General features: G+C 57.4%; 2 protein-coding genes across 2 annotated transcripts in view; one reads left to right on the forward strand and one right to left on the reverse strand.

Moving 5' to 3' along the window:
- The window catches only part of FAM83G (family with sequence similarity 83 member G), a 28,181-nt gene extending 23,388 nt beyond the window's left edge, over positions 1-4,793 (reverse strand). The window contains exons 1-2 of the mRNA XM_047089654.1: positions 4,727-4,793; positions 3,608-4,270 (exon numbers count right to left, since the gene is read on the reverse strand). Coding sequence (XP_046945610.1) covers positions 3,608-4,129 — 522 coding nt within the window. The 5' untranslated portion in view covers positions 4,130-4,270; positions 4,727-4,793. The remainder of the gene's footprint in view (positions 1-3,607; positions 4,271-4,726) is intronic.
- The window catches only part of SLC5A10 (solute carrier family 5 member 10), a 58,356-nt gene extending 37,050 nt beyond the window's left edge, over positions 1-21,306 (forward strand). The window contains exons 10-15 of the mRNA XM_047089655.1: positions 13,646-13,753; positions 16,050-16,200; positions 20,080-20,248; positions 20,424-20,639; positions 21,021-21,078; positions 21,200-21,306. Coding sequence (XP_046945611.1) covers positions 13,646-13,753; positions 16,050-16,200; positions 20,080-20,248; positions 20,424-20,639; positions 21,021-21,078; positions 21,200-21,306 — 809 coding nt within the window. The remainder of the gene's footprint in view (positions 1-13,645; positions 13,754-16,049; positions 16,201-20,079; positions 20,249-20,423; positions 20,640-21,020; positions 21,079-21,199) is intronic.
- Positions 21,307-21,436: the final 130 nt, after the last annotated feature.

Genomic DNA, 21,436 nt, shown 5'->3' on the forward strand with positions numbered 1-21,436 from the left:
AGGCACGAGAAGTGGGTTCTAGTCCGACCTTCGAAACTCATTCTCCCTCGGGCTCCATCCGTCTTCTCACCTGTCCGTGATTCCCACCTGCCCCTGGGATCTTCCCTGGGCTGTCTGGGTCTGGTGAAGCGATCCTTCGGGGGGGGCCCATGTCATGGAGGGGGGCACTCCCTCCTCAGCCCCCTCCCGGACCCAGCCCAGCCTCACCCCTCTCTCTGAGGCTGCAACAGAGAGAGACTGGGGCTCATCCCTCCTGGGCATGATACTACAGGCCTGGCCTCTGGTATGCAGTTGGAACCCCGAAGCAGGTTTTCCCCAGGGAAATCACTGGTCCCCAGGGGCTGGGGGGGTGGGAGCGGCAGGCAGATGGCCTTCCATCTCAGAGACTTGGAGCCCAATGGGGCTAGAAGATGGCTCAGAGCACAGGCTGCCTACTCAGGGCCACACAGCCGGTAGAGTTAGACCCAAGACCCTCCGGTCTCTCGTCCCAGAGAAGTCCAGAATCGCAGGGCAACAGGGTGTCAGAGCTGAAGGGACCCCTGACAATCTTCAGTGTTACCCATTTTACAGATGAAAAGACTGAGGCTCGTCTAGGGTCACACAGTGGCGGAGGCAGAGCAGGGACCCGATCCCAGCACTCTTGGCTCCTGGTACCAGTTCCGTTCTAGTCTTTGGGGAAAGAGGGGGGTTCAGAAGTCTTGACGGAGACACAGCCGCTCCCTGACGGCCAAGCCGGGGCGGGTTGAGCGTGTGCTGTGTCACTTCCCTGCCCCAGGGTCTGCCTGCCGTGAGGAGGTGGCGGGCCGGGCCGCCCTGAGTCAGCACCAGCCGTCTCGGCCCAGGTGCCCCGGCGGGCAGGGGGCGGGCAGTGTTCGGGCCCAGCGGCTGGACGGCGGGCTCCCCGTCCCAGGCCTGGGGAGGGGGAGTGTTCTCCGCGCATTGCTGCTGGGGGGGCGAGGAGAGGATGCGGGGGCGCAGGGGAAGAGGTGATTCATGGGGAGAGATAAAGCAGGGAGAGGTCCCCGTGGCGGTGGGCGGGCCAGGCAAAGCACCTCGTCAGCCCCCGTCAGCATCCGTCAGCGGCACAGCCCAGCGCTGGGGCCTGGGAAGCAGCCGGGGCAGGGCAGATGGGAGGATCGCAGGCAGCTTGGCTGAGCCGCCCCTCCCTGCCCTGCCTGTCGCTGTGCTCTGTCAGGCCAGGATGGGCAGGGGACCCGTCCTAGAGTCTGAGGACAACACAGGCCTGGTCCCCACCCCTCCACGCAAGAACTAGCTAGGTGACGCTGGCAGGGACTCAGCTGTCAGGCCTCAGTTTCTACATCTGAAAAATGGGCAGATAACACTACCTGAAATTATAAAGTGCCTCGCACTCAGAAAACAGTGGCTGTTATTATTGCCCGCCCACCCACACACCATGCTGGCCACGGGCCCCCTGGACGGAGTTGACAGGGAAAGCAGGGGCGTGGCTCACCCTGGTGCCGCGGGGTGTGAACAAATCCCTGTCCTCCGTGCCTCAGTGCTCTCATCTGACAGATGAGCCTCTACTGCCTCAGACCCTCCTCCTGGGTCTGGGAGGCTCCCTGCCGGCTGACAGCATGGGGCAGTCTCAGCAGGGGGGCCCCATTCTGAGGGGAACAGGGGGCAACGCCAGCCGATCAGGGGGCCGCACCAACTGCAGTTACCACACAGACTGGGGTTCAAGCCCGAGACAGACGTCCCCCCCCCGGCCACGTCCTCTTAAGCGACGCCAGTAACCTGGTGCGGCCTTTGTGGGGAGCAAAGTTTCGGGGGCCCATGGAACTGCATGGGGTGGCTGGGGCTTAGCCCCGGACATAGACACGTGGGGAGGGTGCGCCGGTGCCCAGCCTGGCCCCAGGCGCCCCTGTCTGGCCCCCATCACTGGGCCAGGCCATCAGTCCTTCTGTCTGGGGGAGATTAGACTGGCCGGCTGTTCCCATGCCAAGCAGAGATCTGGTGTCTGCCTCCTTCCTACTCCTGGTGGGGAGGTGAGGAGCAGAGGAGGGGGAACCCTGGCACAGCAGGTCAAGCCCCACCCAGGGTCTCCATTCTCCCATTTTTAAAAAAGGGGTCATGGGATCCTGACAGGCCCTCCCAGGGGACTGGGTTGCAGGCCCTCGGGTCAGGCACCGCGTCAGCAGCACCCTCCTGAGCCATGGCAGGTGCAGGGCGGGTTATTCAGCCCAAGAACTATGAAGGCCCCTTCCCCCTCCCCCTTTCCCTCCTCTTCCTGAAACTCCTCCTCACCCCCGTCACCCGATTCCATCTTTACAACCGCCAAAGACGCAGCTTTGGTCCTAACCACCTCCAGCTGACACACCAGAAGAAACCCGAAGCCCCAAAGCTGCCTGGGATCAGGCCGAGAGCCAGGCTCCGAGACGCGGGCTATCTGACTCTGCCAGCCCCCTCAGGGGACAGGGACTCCACCTTTCTAGAAACCTAACCCGTGGCCACCTTGTCAGCTCCTGACCCACTTCTGGGTTCCCTGCCCAAGAGCTCCCCAATGCCCTGTCAGCCAGGATGGTCCCCAAAGCCAGCGTTCTGGGCTTGTGCGATTTGCTGCCCCGCTCTGGGCCCGGGGAAGGGTTAGACTCTGCCAGAAAGACCTCCGCGGACACACACATTGCTCATCACTCGCTGCTCTCTACTGAGCTCGGACCTGGCTTCAGAACCTTTCTCAACACTGTTCGCCACACAGGCTTTACCAATCATGTCAGGATGTGCTTGGAAACCGAGAATTCCTCTCAGTAAGAAGGCGCACCAGTTGCCGGCCTGGCCCTTCCGAGGATGTGTGTCAGTGCATCGGCTGAGAACGACTGCCCGCACCAGGGTACAGCACGGCTCGGCAGGGGTCGAGAACAGGCAACGCCTGAGGTCCCTTCACTGGCAAAATTCACAGGCGGACAACCCTGAGCTGAATTCACTCCGCTTCCACCCAGGGCCCACCCCCATCCCCTACATCCCAGCCTGGAAAGATTCTGCCACTGCAAAGCTCACACAGAGGCTCAGAGAGGGCGAGCAAGGCCCTCTCCGTCGCCCAGCACAGCCAGGAAAAAGGCACCTTTGAACTCGGACCTCCAGGCCAGCCTCAGATGGACTCAGGCTGTGTTTTAGTCTCCAGGCCTTCTCCACCACTCCAGACTCTCTCCACTACCCAGGAAAAAGCAACACCAGAGGGTTCACGGCGTGTGTGAGAGCGTCCTGCTTCTCAGGGGTGAATCGGAGCCATCCTGAGGGACAGTAAGTGAGAGAAAACCCGGAGATTCCTCCCCGCCCCACCCCATCACAGCACCTTCTTCTGGGGAACGTGCTTGCAGCGTCTGGGGAGATCAGAGCCCTGCCCCAACAATGCACAAAGGCCCTTTGAGATGGGGTAACCCACCATCTCCTGCCAGAGAACCTGGGTACCCTATCCCTGTGCAAAGAAACTGAGGAACCCCATGAGGGCAGGGGAGGAGGCAGCCAGGGAGGAAGCAAAGAGACCCACAAGAGAGAGACAGTGTTGCGGTCTCCGTATATGCTGGGGGCCGGACGCAGGCCCACTGAGCCAGCTTCCCTTCCGGGGACTCCCGCCCAGCAGCTGCCTCACCTTCTGGGCCTGGCTGATCATCTTTCGCACCACCTCTTTGATGTGGGCCTGCCCATCGATGGGGGGCTGCATGTAGACGCTGGCCCGGGTCACACCGCGGTAGGCAATGGTGTCGGGCCAGCCCAGGTCCAGCTGCGGGATGGATCGGTCGGACTTCTGGGGCCAGTACTCCAGAGAGGGCGGTGGCTCGGCCTCGGTGGGGGTCCCACCTGCCCTGCTGGCCTCCTCGCTGTCACCAACCCCATTGTCCTCGCCCCCCCGGGGCCACTTGGCACCCCTCGGGTCCTCCGAGCCCGGGTCGTACACCTCGATGGTCTCCAGGATGCGCTTGAGCTCCAGCTCCGAGAGGAAGTCACGGATGTTCTCGCGCTTCAGCACCTCGTAGAAGGCCTCGCGGCCGTGGGCCACCAGGGCCTCCAGGGCCAGCCGCTGCTCCTCGCTGTAGAAGAACTCGGGCTTGGACTCGCTGGAGCGCCAGTTGACGTGGTTGTCGTCCAGACACTGCACCTGAGAGAAGGCCATGGTGCCACTGACCCGACGCTTCCGCTGGGTGGGCGGGCGACACAGCACTCAGCAAGGTCGGGATCCTAATTCCCGCGCGACTGCGGCCCCGCGCACTCTTGGGGCTTCACCGGCGTCTCAGCAACTCTGCCCATAGGGAACCTGCGAGGGAGTCCAAGAGAACGCGGAGGTCAGGTCAGAGTGCAGGCGGGGACTAGGGAGGGGCGACAGGGCGGGGGTGGGGCGGCAGTGGGAGAGACGGCGGGGCGCGACCCACGCCAGGGCGCGCTGCGCCTCTATCAGTGGGGGCCGGGGGGGCACCCACATCCCAGAGGAATTCTGGAGCTGCCCAAAGTCCTGGGCAACTTCTGGGAGGATCTAGAGCCAGCAGGGACCTTCCCAGAAGTTTCCAAGAGTGGGAGGCAGGAGACAACTCGGATGGCCTCTGGCCCAGCTCAGCGGCGCCCAGCATTCCGACGGCTTCCGGGAAGGGAGCGGGGTCTTAAAATCTCCGGGCGCCACGACCGGCAACCCAAGAGGCCTGCCCGGAGGAGGCTCGGGGAAGCGCGGCTGGCAGACGGAGCGTTGGAGGTCCGGGATCCGGGGGGACTCGCTTACCGGGCGGACGCGGGCGCGGGGACAGAGCCGGCAAGGAGAGCCCAGCGGGGAGAACGAAGCGCACAGGCAGGCGGCGGGCTGGTGACTAATGCCGCCCCGCCCACCCCACCTGCGGTCACGTGCCGCTCTGGGGGGCGGGGCCGGAAGCTGATTCACCCACCCCCCATCCCCCCCACCAATCCCTGAGAGACACCGACTTCGGGTGGTTGCGCTCCCCGTTTCCTCCGCTGCCTCCAGCCCCAGGTGGCCGAGTTCTGGAAAGCTCAGGGACCAAAGTCCAAGAACTCTTGGAACTATGCAGCCCAGAGAGGGAACGTGTTCTTACTGAGAACACACAGCAAATCAACAACTTTGCACCGCTCCAGCGCACCGCTCCTCCCCCTGCCCCCGGGGTGGGAGGACCTGTTGTACCCTTGGTCCAACCCTACCAGTGCCTTGTTTCCTGGGTGGGACGGGAAGTCCGTGCAGATATGCAGCTGTCCAGTTGTGGAAGTAGAGTTAGGGTACTGGGCTGGGAGCCCCCAACGGAGGGATAGGGCACAGTCTGACCCACACTCAGGAAGGAGCCTTTACAGAGCCACGTGTGGACAGAGCAGATAGCCAGTTCTTAGTCCCTGAGCCCTGCTCCCTGCTGGGAGGGGTACCTACCCAGGACTGGTCCTGCATGATGAGCAGCGCCCACCCGAACCCTGGCGTGGGGAGGGCCAGAGAGGGCTGCTGGTGGGCTGGAGTCAGGCCCAACTATCTGCTCCGTGTCCTGGGGCTTGGGACCCTGGTTGGGGGATGGGGGTGTGGGGACCAAATCTCACAGCAGGCTGCAAGGGCAGGGACAACAGAGCCTATTAAACCTGGATCTGGACAGGGCTGTGGCATGCTTGGGTGGGGATGGGGGCCCTGAGGACACTGGTCTGTGTTGCTGAGGGCTGGCTGGTGGCATCTCTAGGCCTCCCCCGTTCCAGAACCCCCCACCATCTATCCACCTGGGTCTGTCGCCCAGAGCAGTGTCTGCTCTCTCCAGGCCCAGCACCCCTGTGGTCCCCATCACTGACCCCTCAAGCCTCATGTCCTGTACTCCCTGCCATGAACCCCCCCCCCCCCGCCACAGAGGCTTCACACTGTGTCTGGATGGCCCCAGAAGCCAGGCCCCTGCCTCTCCCTGAGCAGAGCCCCACAGGTGCCCCTAGCTCCTCCCAGGTAGGCGCACATATACCCACATCCTCCCTACCAGACTCAGTCAGAAGGGAGAGGCAGACGGTCCCAGTGAGCAAGCGCTGCCTTGGGAGTCCTGAAGCCTGATTTATGTCACTGCCACTGAGGGCCCAGATCAAGAGTCTCTCTGGGCATCGGCCTCTCTTTTTGTTCTTATGACTGCACAGGGGCCCGGAGGCTCATGAAGGGAGTCCTGACTCTCAGGTCTGAAAGGCACGTAGCCCTCCAACCTCTACAGTTACCTGTCCATAGTTACAGATGCACAGGAAGTTGTTAAGACAAAAAGACAAAACACAAACCAACCAACCACCAACAGAGAGGTTGCGTGCAGCCTTCACCCTGTTTCTGCCAGTGGTATCATCTTGTAGAACTATCGTACAATAATGCGGTAGCCAGAAAATTGACATTGGTGCATTCCAGAACTTGTTCAGATTTCACCAGTTTACATGTGTTCATTTGTGTGTGTGTGTGTGTGTGTGTGCATGCTCATGCACACGCGCAACCTTACCACCTGTGTAGATTTGGGTGGCCACCCCTGCAATTGGGAGGCAGAACCCTTCTGTCATCACCAAGACCTCCCTCTTGCCAGCCATACCCACATCTCCATCTCTAACCCCTGTCAGCCACTTGTCTGTTCTCCATGTCTACAGTTTTGTTATTTCAAGAACGTTATATAAATGGAAAACATAGTATTTAACCTTTAGGGATTAGCTTTTTCTTCCACCCAGCATAATTCTCTGGTGAATCATCCAGATCATCGTGTATATCCGTAGCTTGTTCATTTCTGTGGCTGACAAGTATCCCATGGCCTGGATGCACCGGAGCTCGCGTAACAGTTTCTCCTGTTGAAGGACACTGGGTTGTTTCCAGTTTTTGGTTATTACGAAAAAAGCTGCTATGAACATTCATATACGTATTATACATATTCATTTGTGTAGGTACTGTATTATGTCTATTTTCCTGCCAACAACATCTGCGTGATGTAATTTATCCACATCCGTGATGGCATTTTATGTTGTCACAATTTTTTTTTATTTTTTCCATGCTTGTAGGTGTGTAATAATCTCTTATTATGGTGTTAATTTGCGTTTTCCTAATGACTAATGATATGCAACATATTTTCATATGCTTATTTGCCACTGTATGTTCTCTTGGGTGAAATGTCTGTTCATGTGTTTTGCCCATTTTCTAATTGGATTGTTTGATTTTTGAGAGCTTTTTATATATTCCAAATACAAGGTCTTTGTCAGGTATATAGTCCACATATATTTTCCGCTGGTCTGTAACTTTTTCTGTTTTTTCTTCTTTTTTGAGGTATAGAATAGAATATTATTAACTATAATCACTACGCTGTACATTAGATCCTCAGAATTTATTCATCTTAAAATTGGAAGTTTGAGCCCTCTGACTAACATCTCACCTCTTCCTCCCACCCCACCCCACCCTCAGCCCCTGGTAACCATCATTCTACTCTCTTTTTCTATGAGTTTGACTTTTTTAGTTCCACTTGTAAGTGAGATCGGACAGTATTTGACTTTCTCTGACTTACTTCACTTAGCGTAATGCCCTCAAAGTCCACCAATGTTGTCGCAAATGGTAGGATTTTCTTTCTCAGGGCTGAATAGTATTCAATTATATATATATGTATATATACGTGTGCGTGCGTGTGTGTATGTGTGTGTGTGTGTACATATATATATACCACATCTTTACCCATTCATGTGCTGATGGACCCTTTAGTTTGTTTCCATGTCTTGGCTACTGCAACTATGCTTCAATGAACATGGAGTGCAGATATCTCTTCAATATAGTGACTTCATTTCCTTAAGATACATGCCCGGGGTGCCTGGGTGGCTCAGTCAGTTAAGCATCTGACTCTTGATTTAGGCTCAGGTCATGATCTCACACTTTGTGAGATCAAGCCCCGAGTCAATGGAGCCTGCTTGGGATTCCCTCTCCCTCTCTCTGCTCCTCCCCCACTTGCTTGCACTCCTGTGTGTGCTCTCTCTCTCTCAAAAAAAAAAAAAAAAAGATAGATATACTCAGATGTGGCATTGCTGGATCATATGGTAATTCTATTTTTATTTTTTTAGGATTTTATTTTTAAGTAATCTCTACACCAAATATGAGGCTCAAACTCACAATCCAGAGACCAAGAGTCCCATGCTCTACAGACTGAGCTAGCCGGACACTCTTCTATTCTTAATTCCTTGAGAAACCTCCATACTGTTTTCTTGTTTTCCTTAGTTGCTGCACTGACTTATGTTCCTATTGGTAGTACACACACACACACACACACACACACACACACACACACAACGGGTTCCCTTTTCTCTACATCTTTGCCAACACGTTATCTCTTGTCTTTTTGATGAGAGCCATTCTAATAGGTGTGAGGTGATATTTCATTGTGGTTTTGATTTGCATATCCCTGATGACTAGTGATGTTGAGCATTTTTTTTCAGGTACCCATTGACCATTTGTATGTCTCCTTTGGAAAAATGTCTACTCAGATCTTCTGCCTATTTTTTATTATTATAAATAGGGGCGGGGAAGAATCTGAAGCAGGCTCCAGGCTCTGTGCTGTCAGCACAGAGCCCGATGTGGGGCTCAAACCCACGAACTGAGAGATCATGACCTGAGCTGAAGTCGGACACTTAACTGACTGAGGCATCCCTGCCTATTTTTTAATTGGATTGTGTTGTTATTGGTTTTTGTTTTGTTTGCTATTGAGTTGTATGAGTTCTTTATATATTTTGGCTATTAACCCCTTATCAGATATATGGTTTGCAAATATTTCTTCCCAATCCATAGGTTGCCTTTTCATTTTGTTGATGGTTTCCTTTGCTGTGCAGAGGCTTTTAAATCTGATATTGTCTCATTTGGGGGCGTTGTTTTGTTTTGTTTTGTCTTTTTGAAGATCTTTGCTTTCGGTGTCAAATAAAAAAAAAATCATTGCCATGATCAATGTCAAAGAGCTTACTCCCCACTCCCCCCTCCATGTTTTCTTCTAGGAATTTTACATTCAAATCCTTAGCCCATTTTGAGTTGGTTTTGGGTATGTTATGAGATAGCAATCCAGTTTAATTCATGTGCATGTAGCTGTCCCGTTTTTCCAACACTATTTATTGAAGAGACTATCCTTTCCCCATTGTATATTCTTGGCTCCTTTGTCATAAATTGATTGAAAATATATAGAGAGAGACCATACATACACATATATAGTCTCTATTGTGTTATATTGATATATGTGTCTATTTTTGTGCCAATACTGTACTGTTTTGATTACTATAGGTTTGTAATATAGTTTGAAATCAGAAAGTGTGATGTTTCCAGTTTTTCTCTTCTTTCTTAAGATTATTTTGGCCATTTGGGGTCTTCTGTGGTTGTATAGGAATTTTTTGGATTATTTTTTTCTATTTATGTGAAAAATGCTGTTGGAATTTTGATAGGGACTACATTGAATCTGTTGATGGCTTTTGGTGATAGGAGCATTTTAACAACATGAATTGTTCCAATCCATGAACATGGTATACCTTTCTATTTATTTGCATCATCTTCAATTTCTTTCATCAATGTCTTATAATTTTCATCACATGAGTCTTTAATCTCCTTGGTTAAATTTGTTCCCAGGTATTTTATTATTTTTGATGCCATCATAAATGGGACTGTTTTCTTAATTACTCTGATGGTTCATTGCTAGTGTCTAGAAACATGACTGATCTTCATATATTGACTGCATATCCTGCAACTTTACTGATTTGTTCTGTAGCTTTTCTTTTTTATCCTTTTCACAGGTGTCTTACACAGAACTTTTAATTGTGATGAAGTCTACCTTATCCATTTTTTCTTTTATGGATATTGCTTTTGATGTCAAGTCTAAGAACTCTTTGCTTAGCCATAGGTCCTGAAGATTTTCTCCTATTTCCTCCCTGAAAAAGCTTGATAGTTTTTACATCGTACATTTAAATCTGTGATCTATTTTGAATTAATTTTTGTATCAGGTGTAACATTTAGGTTGAGGTTGAATTTTGGCCTCTGGATGTCCCCCAAAAGGACTTTACAGAGGAGGAAACAGCCTCAGAGACCTTAAATAATCACCCAGGATCACACAGTAGGGCACTGGGATAGCTGGACTTAAACCCAGGGCTGTTTCCAGGTGCTTTTCTCCTACTCCTTACTGCAACATCCACATCTGGACTGTCTCCCAGGGATGGGCCAGGCCTCGCTAGGGAGTAGGGAGCACCTTGATTGGCCCTCAGGGTGTTGTGTCCAATGGCCTCATTGGGAAGAGTCATTCAGTCCATCAACAAACACTGGCAGAAGCTGTCACAGGTCACCGAGTTATTGGTACCATGAGGATATTGCCCAAAGCCTGCAGACATCCACAAGTTGAGAGTATGAATTCGTATGAATTCCCTGAGTTTATGAAGGAAAGAAGGGTATTCCAGAGAGAGGGAACAGAAAACACAGAGGCCCAGAGGTGTGGCTGAAAGTGGCTAGGTGGGTAGAGGGCCACGAATGGCACAATTAGAGGCTTGTGATCCCTCCTGCAGGGGATGGAGAGCCACGGAAATATATGAGCAGGGAGGGTGGTGGGCAGATTAGTGGTTTTAGATGTTTCCTCTGTGGCTTGCAGGGTGGGTGGGTTAGAGGGGACAAGACAGTACAGTAAGGAGGTGGAGTTCACCTGGGCACCAAGCCCAGTGGCTGGACGTGGCATTGGCCACAGGGAGGGAGAACATGGGGGACAAGGAGAGGGACAACTCCCAGGCTTCTGGTGTCGGCCCTGGCTGACAGAGGTGCCAATGCAAAAGTAGAGCCTAGTTGGGGAGCTCCCAGGCCCACAGAAGCTGGTTCTCTCGCAAACTCAGGAGCCCCGTTCTCAGTTCCCTGGCTCTCACTGTCCTGAGGCTGCTCACTCCTGAATGTGGCATATTCAGGGGACTTTAAGTGGAGACACCATAAAGTGTCTGCGGCTGCCATAAAGGAGAGGTTCTTCTTGCTGTTCAGCACAAACTCCGGCAAGCAAGCCAGTGGTGCCCAGAGGCGGTGGCCCAAGCCCAGAGCCTGGAATGGGCTGAATAAACTCGACCAGAATCTCCTGACTCCGGCTTTCTGAGCCATTATGTGGCTGTGACTCTCCCAAGAGGGCTGGGTCCTCCAAGCACCACAGCCAGCCAGTGCAGGCCCAGAACCTGTCAGGAGGGACCCATCACCTGCCCTCTGTGTGCTGGACCCCAGTGCTCCCTGGAGTCCTGCCGTGGGGCCCTGGGCTTTGTCCTGGGCCCGACTATGGGTCCCAGGCCAGTCATGTCCTTTCTGGCTCTCATCTGCTCACCCGCTGGGCTGCGGGTGGGAAAATAGGGCAGCTGGATCAAACAGTGCCTGACCTTCATCATGGCTCTTTCTGGCATCCTTTCTCCGTCTCCTCCTTTCCTCCTAGGCCTTTCCTCCTTCCTCCCTACCACTTACTTGGTTACTCACTCATTCATTCGCAAATGTTCACAGGATCTCTCCTCTGGGCGAGCCCTGAACTGACTGAAAGCTAGGACTGGGAGATGATTCAGACCCAGTGTCCGCCCTTGGGGAGCTCCCAGTCTAATGGGGGAGGTAAAATATACAAACAATTGTGATTCAGTCCTTGGCCACAGGAGCCTTTGAGAGGAAGCTGCTTTGCCCTGGTTGTGGGGGGAGGATTTGGAAAGGGGGGTGTCAGAGGAAGCCTCAGAGGACAAGCAATGGGCCATGGAGCAGGAGGTAAACAAGGGTAGGACAGAGCCCTGGGAGGAGGGGACCTCGTCTGCAGAGGCATGGAGGTGGCAAAGGGCTGGGTGTGTAGGAGAAAACGCAAGCAGGTCAGGGTGGCTGATGCGTGCATGCTGGATGGGACCAGTTGTCAAGGACCTTAGATGCTGTGGGAAGGATTTTGTTTCCAGGAAGCCAAGGGCTCCAGGGGTGTGGGTGGAGGGGGCTCCTGAGTGAAACTGTAATTTCGCAAGGATGGGACAGATGGAAGGGAGGCAATGGGGAGCTGGGGCCCAATTTGTATGAGAGGAGATAGAGCAGAGCAGGGGGCCAAGTGAGGCCAGTAGGGCCGTGGGAGGAGAAGACTGTGGGGCTGGGGGACTGGATGGGGGGAGAGGAGAGAAGGCAGTGAGCTCTTACTGGGCCAGGGAGAGGGAAGAGGACATATCTGATTGGACACTCTGAGTGGGAGGTGCCAGGGATGACAGGCAGCAGGTGTCCCGACACCCGTTGCTCAAGAGAGGGTCTGGGCTACTAGAGACCGGGATGCTAGGTCATTGGGGGTGGGGTGATGCTGCTCCAGCCTCGCTGGCCTCGAGGAAGGGGATCTGAGACCCCCCCTGAAGTGGGTTGGGCATCTATAGAGGAACGTTTCAGAAGGAGCATCGGAGGGGACAGTACTTAACTCAGAAGTGCCTGGTCTGCAAAGGAAGCAGCGTGTCCCAAGAATGCCGGTGCCTGCCGCCATATTGAAATTTAAGCCCCAAACTGCCCCCCTCCCCTCAGAGCGGCTCTCAGTCCTGTCCCCTTGGAGCTTCTGTTTCTGAACTTCCCCCGCAATCACCATCTTCTCGTCTACTCTGCTCTCTGCAGGCCCCTGCTGAAAATCCCAAGGGACGGGGGCCACAAGGTGTTTAGAGAATGTTCCACGGGAGGAGCACGTGACCGCGGGGTTGCCCGCCATTACCCACACTGTGCTGGGGAGCCCCGGCTGCCGCGGGGGCAGTGGAGGAACAGGGTCACACGGGAGCCAGGCACCGTGGTTCCTGCCTCCAAACAGGGTTCTGCAGAGACAGCTTGCTAGGGCGGCCTGGGCGTTGGGTTCAGTCCAGGACACCCATTAATCCTGCGTTCACTCAACAAGAGAGTAGTTAGTGTGTGCTGCTGCGGCCTTGGGGAGGTGGCCTCGGTGAGACCAAGCCCCCTCCTCACCAGCTCACCAGCCCCTTGGAAAAGCAAAAACAAGCCGTCCCCAGTGGTCCGGAGTAAAGAGATGAGGAAAATCTTCCCCCGCCTGGGAAGGCCTGGGGAGAGGGGCTGGTGGAGAAGGCCTCAGGTGGCAAGGTGGGAAGGGGACAAGGCCAGAGGAGCCTGGAAGAGCCTGGCATCACGACGATTGGAGGGGTTTTGTTGACTGCTGAACTGCCGGGTAGTTCTGACCAGGACATGATCTGACTCCCCTGTGTTTTAGGGGTCTTCCCTTAACACCCAGACATAGCTCCAGGTCAGGGTCAGGAGGAAAGGCCCCAGCCTGAAGCTCTGAGCCCAGGGGTGGGGGAAGGTGCCCCTCTAGCCTGCATTTGCCCCTCTGGGGAGAAGAGCTGGGGGCCGGAGGGGGGTGAGGGAGACTAGCGCCCCAGATGGGTACAGACGGCGGACTGCTCACATGGGCAGGGCCACACTGCAGGCGACCCCCTGGCCTGGCCGGGGAGGGGGAGAAGGCGTTGTGACAGAGGACGACAGAAAAAAAAAAAAAAAAATCAAGGCATTAGGGACCAGAATAGAGGCCAGCCCCCTCCTCGTGACCCAGACTGGAAAACAGACCTGGGGGCGAGTAGCTGCTGGTCAGAGGTGGTGACGGACAGAGCAGGTCAGCCCCAGGGTCTCGGCCACACCAGGGGCTCAGGTGTGTCGGGAGGATGGGGTGGGGCAGGTGGAACATACTGCGTCCCTTTCCTGCAGATGACGTGGGCTGCGTGGTGCCGTCTGAGTGCCTTCGGGCCTGTGGGGCCGAGATCGGCTGCTCCAACATCGCCTACCCCAAGCTGGTCATGGAACTGATGCCCGTAGGTGAGATTCTGGGTGGGGTCTGGGCGGCCTGTGGGGTGGGACCAGTGAGAGCCAGGGACCCTGGGGACTGCGGAGGCCACTCTGGATCCAGTGTGACGCTCACGCGGGACGTTCCCCTCCTAGGGGAAGAGAGGAAATAGTATAACAGAGGACACGCTCACGGCACCCCCCCAGGGGCCGGGCATTGTTCCGAGGACTTTCCACGTGACCAATTTGCATCTTCCTCTCAGGAACCCTAAGTGCTGTTATTATCATCCCCACTTTAAAGGTGGGGAAACTGAGACCCACAGAGCTTAAGAGACCTGCCCAAGGTCACGTGGCAGCTGGGCTGCAGAGCTGGGCTCTGAACCGGGATAATCTGCCTCCAGAACTCGTCCTCTTAACCTGTGCCGTTGGAGCCCTTGAGTAAGGTCGCCGTTGTCTCTTCTTCCAGGCCTGCTGGGTGCCAGACCCTTTTACGGACCGCTTCCCAGTTATGGCTATGAGGTAGTTATTAGCTCCATTTTACAGATAGGGAAAGTGAGGCACAAAGAGGGGAAAGTGACTTCTCCATGGCTAGAGTGGCTGAGATGCCCCAGTCCGTCTGCCGGGGCTCCAAGCCCACTGCTCACTCCACTAGGATCCGGGGCTCAAGCCCCCCATGAGTTCCTGCCTCCCCCAGCTGGTAGCAGTGAGCCTTCTGAGACCCTCGGCGGCCTGGTTTCACCACCAGATTCTCCAACCCTAAGTGTCTCCCTCCCTCCCTGTGGCTTCCTCTGTGGAAGCTGGATTCCTGGCCCCACCCTCCCTCCCTCCCGGGGTGCCGAGGCCCAGGGGATGTGGGTGCACGGACCTGGGATCAAAACTCCGCTCTGCCACTTGCTGGCTGAGATATTTGGGGCGTGTCACTTTCAGTGTCCTCCTTTGTAAATTGGAGATCGTGACGCCTACCCACCCCTCAGCGTGGTTGCTGGGATTAAACCTAAGAATGTAGGGACGGTGCCTGGCCCAAGGCTTGGCCTCGCTGTGGGTTCCCACCTCTGGGCCTCACCTTCCTCTTCTGTTCTGGGGGCTGGGAGGAACTCGCTAAGCCCCCAGCCATCGTTGGACCATAGCCTCTCTCTAGGCCTTTGGCTCCCTGTCTGAGAAATGGGTAGAGAATAAACCCCGAGTTAATCCATCTCCCCGAGCAAGAGACACAGGATGGAGAAATGTTTGGGGGAAAACCATGGCCTAACTCGCTTTTCTTTGGGGGCCAGCCCAGTCAGCCTGATAAGCGAACAGAGAAGGCCATGGGATGCTTGCAAGTCACACAGAAGGTCAGGCACGGAAGCAAGGCCAGGCCAAAATGGCACTCAGGAGGCTGAGTCCTCAGGGGAGGGGGCCTGTGTCAAGTGTATCCTAGGGCAGGGGTTGGAGGAGAGACAGAGAATCTGCGGAGGTGGAGAAGGGGCTTAGACACTTGAAGAAAAAGTACGAGAAGCCTTGGAGATAGAACCAGAGAGGGGAGGCGACCAGCCTTACGCCACACAGCACTGAGTTACAAATTGAGCATCCTTCTGTCTCTCAGGGCTCCCCACCCTCAGCTCCGCTCAAGCCCGTGACTCCCAGAAGGCTTTGCAAAGAAGGGCCTTGCCCACCTCGGTGGGGACGCCCCCTTGTTTTCCCCCAGAACTGCATTTCCTTTTCTACAAAGCCAACAAGAAAGGGGACCCCCCAGTGCCTGCTGGGGCCTGCCACCCACAAGAAATGGCAGGAAACCCCAGACACTGGGCCACTGCGCCCTGACCCAGTTGTGACCTCCAGGCAGAGGGTCCCGCCCCAGGCCTTCCTCTCCCCACCCCACCCCAGAGTTTTGCCTCTGGCTGCGGTGAGTCCCTGGGCACCTCTCCTCCCGCTAGGACCTTCCACTTCTTCATCTGTCAGACGGGTTAATAATGCTTCCGTCACTTGAAGTCCTGGGTGTGAAAGTGCTTTTTCACCTGCAAGGCTTTGTGGAAACAAGGTGCTGATAACTGCACCCTCAAGAGCAGAAGCAATCACAGGAAGCCACAAATCCAGAAGTTTCGACCCCCCCCCCCACCCCCCCCCACCCCCCGCCATTGGCCCTTGGCCTCCCAGCCTCTTGTGTTTGGGTCTCTCCTCGGAAACCTCCAGCCTCCCTCCCCCTGGGGCTCTGCTCTCGAGGACTTGTGCATGGCCGATGCTGACCAGGGGGGCCTCAGGGGACCTCAGGGGCCTCAGGGGTCCTCAGTAGGACACGGGCAGCAGGGGCTCCCAAGCAGTGGCACAGCGGCCCTGTCTTCCCGACCCCCAGGTCTGCGGGGGCTGATGATTGCAGTGATGATGGCCGCACTCATGTCTTCGCTGACTTCCATCTTCAACAGCAGCAGCACACTTGTCACCATGGACATCTGGAGGCGGCTGAGGCCCCTCGCTGGCGAGCGGGAGCTGCTGCTCATCGGCCGGTACGGTTGGGGGTGGGCGGTGGGAGGGGTCGTGCCAGGCACCGGGGACAGGCTGGGACCCAGGCTTCCCCAGCCACACGACGGCCCGTGGGGCCCCACCAACGGGGGGCTTTGAGGGGTGAGTAGGAGTTTGCCAGTTGCGGAGGAACTTCCCAGGAAGGAGAGGATACAAGGAGCCAGAGTGTCCTGTCCATCCCACATCCCACATCGCTCTGGCCACCCGTTCATGGTCACGGCCCTCATCTTAGATGTATCTTGGACTCTGAGCCAAATCTCTGAGGGCATTTCTGCTGGGTAGAGTCCCCCCTCCCCAGTCATCCTGTGGATCTGTCTGTCTTCCTAAAATCTGAGCCCTTAGCCCTCCTGATGGTTTCCAGCTGCCCCACAGAGGGCCCAGAGCCAGTTCTCAGGATGGCCACACTCAGGCCACAGCTGTCCCTGGCCCCACTGAGTTTCTTCCCGTTTCCTCCTAGCCCTGCTAGTCCCCTCCTTATCACCTTGAGGAGCCTCCCTGATCTTTCTAGACTTTGCCCAAGTGTCCCCCCTCCTCCACGCAGCCCTCCCTGATAGGCCTGACTGAGGAGTGAGCCCCTTTCCCCTCTAAGCCTCCCACAAGGGACCATGGTCTGATTCCTCCCTCAGGACGTGTGGCCCCTATAGGTCCACCTGTCTCCCTGATGCCCCCCACCCCCCACAAAGACAGGCAGGGGCCATGTCTGGCCCAGCCCTCCATCCCTGTACTCGGCGGAGAGTCCTTTGGGGTGAACTCAGCAACGGGTAATGAGAGGTTGGTGCCTAGTGTGTGAACGTGCCCGCCCGCTTGGGCCCTCTCCCAGCTCCCACCCTCCCGTGCCCCTCCGAGGCTTGCTGCCCCAACTCCACCCGTCGGGTCGAGGGGCCCAGCCTCTGGTGCGCATCTTGACCGACAGCGCACCCTGCGGCCCCCTGCCCTTGGCTCTCATCCTCAGGGCGGGGTCTCTGCTGCAACTCCAGGCAGGTGGCCCAGTGACGTAAGTCAGCCCCACTGCTGTCAGAAGGGCTCTGTCGGGACACGCCATTCAGCAGGCGAGTGTGAGCTCATCTGCAGGCTCCCAGCCTCCTCCAAAACAAGGAGCCTCTCCCTCCGGCCTTGCACGAAGCTTCTGTGTCAGCAGGTCCTGGCCCCTTGACCTCCTCTCCCCCCCTGCGTTGTTCCCCCGCCCCTCCTCAGTGGCCCCGTGGCCCCGAAAACCTGCCCCTATCTGGCAGACTCCTCCAAAGCCCTTCCGGGCTCGGCATCCCGGGACCAAGTGCCCTCCAGCTGCCCAGAGCGTGACCGGGTCCCCGGGTCTGGGACACGGGTAGCCTCAGTGCGCGCTCAGTGGCCCCCATGTCTCGTGCCCCCGACTTCCTGGCCTCCTCAGAAGCAGGCTTCTCTCCTCTTCCCACCTGAAGCCAAAGTCCTAACTGCCCCCCCCCCATTCCAACTCACCCCCCCGCCATGGTGCCCTTGACCCTCCTTCCCACCTCTTCTACCAGTCAAGCCCCAGCCAACCCAGGCTGCACCAACCTGCCTGTGGGCATAAGGCTGTGTGACACAGGGCAGGTTGCTCACCCTCTCTGGGTCCCAGTTCCCTCAGCTGCCAGTCTGGTGCAGTGGAAAGGATCTCATGCTAGGTGTTGGGCCAGGGTTCAGCTCGAAAAGGCCTCCCTCGTGCAGCACGGGGACACCCCCCAACACCTCCAGCCTCTTCCTGCTTAAAACAACACCGTTTAAGCTGCGTTTCCTAGATGGTGTGGGGTCCTGGGTCTCTGGAGCCTCAATCCAAGGAGGTGTGGGAATCACAGAGAGGGGTAACAGAGCATGTCCAGAAGCCTCGGGAGGAGGCCATCGTGGGGCAGGGACAGGCAGGGGCATGCCAGTGACCCTGACAGTCTCATCAGGTTGGGGTGAACCCAGAGGAGCCATCACAGGCCTGGGGCAAGTGACAGTCCCACGTCTGGGGCTCTGATCTTTGCCAGGGCCTTTTGCTCCTGCTCCCCTCTTCTGTCTGCCATTCTCTGTTATCCAGTCCACAAGGAGTGCCCGACACCCCCCTATTATCCTGCATCAAGCTGAACAATATGGGGGATCCAGAGAGATCTCAAAGCCCTTGAGGGCCACCCCCCACCACCGCAGCTGTAGCCCAGGAATGATGGAGAGGGTCAGTCATCCCGACAGCAGTGTGCGTGCAGGAAGGGGTGGGGTCGGAAGGCTTCCTGGAGGAGGAAGGCCTTGAGCTGAGCCTTGGAGGAGGTCAGCCAGGGGAGGAATTGGAGAAGGACATTCCAGGCAGAAGGAACAGCCTCTGGGCCTGGGGCCTCTCTGGCAGCCTGATGGTGACTGAGTTGGAAGGGGAAGCCCTGGAGAGCAGGGGGAAGGCTAGGGCCGCAGTCCAGGCCGGCCTGGAGAGGCCAGGCCCCGCGCACAGACGCTGAGCCCGGTGTGGGCTGCAGAAGACTGTGTGGGGAGGGCGGGGTGGGCTGGGTGTCCGTGGAGCCCGCCTATGCCTTTGAAGAGGGCAGCGCCCGCCTGCCTGCCAGGCTAAGGGTTAATTAGCCTTAATCAAGGTGGTACCTCCTTCCTCCACCCTCTCCCTCAGGCCTGGAAGGGAAGAAAGGGAGGCGGGCGGACAGGCACACAGGAAGGACCCGCCCCAGCTGCAGACGTGGCCTCTCTCGCCCTTGCTGTCCCGTCTAGGGTTCCAGGGGGGTCTCACCCACCACCCTCCTTGGGGGTGAGGTGTGCCCAAGTGACCCAAGACACAGGGGCAAGGGGCACTCAGCCAAGGAGGAGCAGATAGGACACCTGACCCCAGCTCTGCCTCCTTAGCTGGGCCCCACACCTCTTCGAGGCTGGAGGGCGACCCTCCTCTGTCTAGAAGCCCTCTGGGATCGATACTTCCCCTGGGCTCCCTGACCCCAACCCTTAGGACAGAGTAACAGACTCATCTACTTTCTTTGCCCTGCTGTCCGTGCTGGGGAGGGACAGGGCCCACTCGTCACCCAGTCTGGGCTTCTCGCACGGTGCCCTGCACTCGGTGGGCTTCTGAACGGGCGACTGCTGAATGAGTGAGCGAAGCACGTCCCCGCGGCGGAGGCCTTGCACCGAGAGGGGAGGCAGGCAGGGGCCGGAAGGAGGGGTCCACACAGGGGAGGGAGGCAGAGGGGCTCATTCCGGCCAGAGGTCTCAGGCTTCAGAGCTGAGGAGTCCGGGCCCCGACCCAAGCCTTGCACTCTTAGGACAGAGGTCACCCTGTGAGGGGTGCAGGTCTGCAGCCTCAGGCTCTCGTGGCGAGGAGGGTTTCAGCCAGAGGCCACCAGCACTAGAGAAGCTGCCAGGGGGGTCAGTCTGGCTGGAATGTGAGGGCCGCAGGCCTCTCAGGAAGCCGGCAAGTGTTTATTGAGCACCTATTGTATGCCAGGGGATGCAGCAGTGGGCTCCATGGATGAGGCTCCCACCTCCCCTGGTGCTTCCAGCCGGGCCGGGGAGACGGACAGGGAGCATGTAACCCCCCCCCCCAACATACCTCTGTATGTCCCCCGGGATGAGTGCCTTGAAGACAAAGAGGAGAGCCTGGGAGGCCATGGCCGGGGGGGTGGGGGGGGGGTTCCCTGAGGGCTGACGCAGTGGAGACCCCAGGGACAGGTGGAGTCGGGGCGGACCTGCAGGCAGCAGGAAGCCACGGAAGGGTGGGGGCAGGGCAGGGCCGGCCACATCCCCAGAGGAGCGGACCAGAGGCCAGGGAGGAGGCTGGGGTGGCAGGGGACGGCTGGAGAGCGCATCTTAGTGGCTGCGGGAGATGCGGGAGAATTGAGGGAGGGTCTTCCGGGACGAGCACGCCCACTGCCTGCCCACAGGCTGGTCATCGTGGTGCTCGTGGGCGTCAGCGTGGCCTGGATCCCCATCCTGCAGGACTCCAACAGTGGGCAGCTCTTTATCTACATGCAGTCGGTGACCAGCTCCCTGGCCCCCCCAGTGACCGCAGTCTTTGTTCTGGGCATCTTCTGGCGGCGTGCCAATGAGCAGGTGGGTGGGGGATGGGCAGCACCGGGGCGGACAGGACGGTTGGGGGGGGGGGTCGGGGCTCGGTCCCCTCCCCGCGGACGGGCTGCGTCTGGCTCACATCTTCCCCTGCCGCCCGTGTGCGTGCTGGGGGAACCTGGGCCCTCACCGTCCTCCTGCCCTGCCTCCCCTTCCCCAGGGGGCCTTCTGGGGCCTGATGGTGGGGCTGGCCCTGGGTGCCACTCGGCTGGTCCTGGAATTCCTGCACCCCGCGCCCCGCTGCGGTGACCCGGACACGCGGCCTGCCATCCTCAGCGGCATGCACTACCTGCATTTTGCCGTCGCCCTCTTTGTGCTCAGCGGGGTCGTTGTGGTGGCTGGGAGCCTGCTGACGTCACCCCCCCAGGGAATCCAGGTGAGCCTGCCCCGGCCCCTGACTCTGACCCCTGACCCTCTGCGACTCAAGAATTTTCCAGCTCTTGGGGCGCCTGGGCGGTGCAGTCGGTTAAGCATCCGACTGTTGATTTCGGCTCAGGGCGTGATCTCGTGGGTTATGAGTTCAAGCCCCACGTCGGGCTGACAGCGCTTGGGATTCTCTCTCTCCCTCTCTCTCTGCCCCGCCCCTGCTCTCTCTCTCTCAAAATAAATAATCAACTTTAAAAAAATAAACAATTTCCTAGCTCTTGACCCCCGTCCCCTTTTGAACCCAGCTGCCCACTTTCCGTCACCGACCCCTGACCCTGTCTGGGCCCGCCCCTGTCCTGCCACACCCCCACGTCCCGATCGTTCTCCGCAGATTGAGAACCTTACCTGGTGGACCTTGGCTCAGGATGTGCTCGTGGGAGCCAAAGCAGGTACGCGTGTGACCCTAGGCTCTGAGTCTCTCTCCCACCCCAAGGCACCCTGGACGTAGGAGTACGAAGTGTGGCCCTGTGGTCCTCATCTTTCTCCCTCTCCTCCTCCTACCTCCTCCAGGCGATGGCCGGACACCCCAGAAACACGCTTTCTGGGCCCGTGTGTGTGGCTTCAACGCTATCCTGCTCATGTGTGTCAACATCTTCTTCTACGCCTACTTCGCCTGACGCTGGCCCCGTGGCCAAGAAGGCCGGAGCGCTCGGAATCCTCAGGTCTACCTCGCTTTCACTGAGGACGCCGAGGCCCAGAGACCCAGGGACTCCCCTCGCAACTGCGTAGCCAGTCTGGTGCCCACAC

This window comes from Lynx rufus, unplaced genomic scaffold (genome assembly GCF_022079265.1).
Source record: "Lynx rufus isolate CCGP_SWC_20201006 ecotype Redwood Valley unplaced genomic scaffold, mLynRuf1.p SCAF_28, whole genome shotgun sequence".
In the NCBI taxonomy this organism is placed as follows: Eukaryota; Metazoa; Chordata; class Mammalia; order Carnivora; family Felidae; genus Lynx; species Lynx rufus.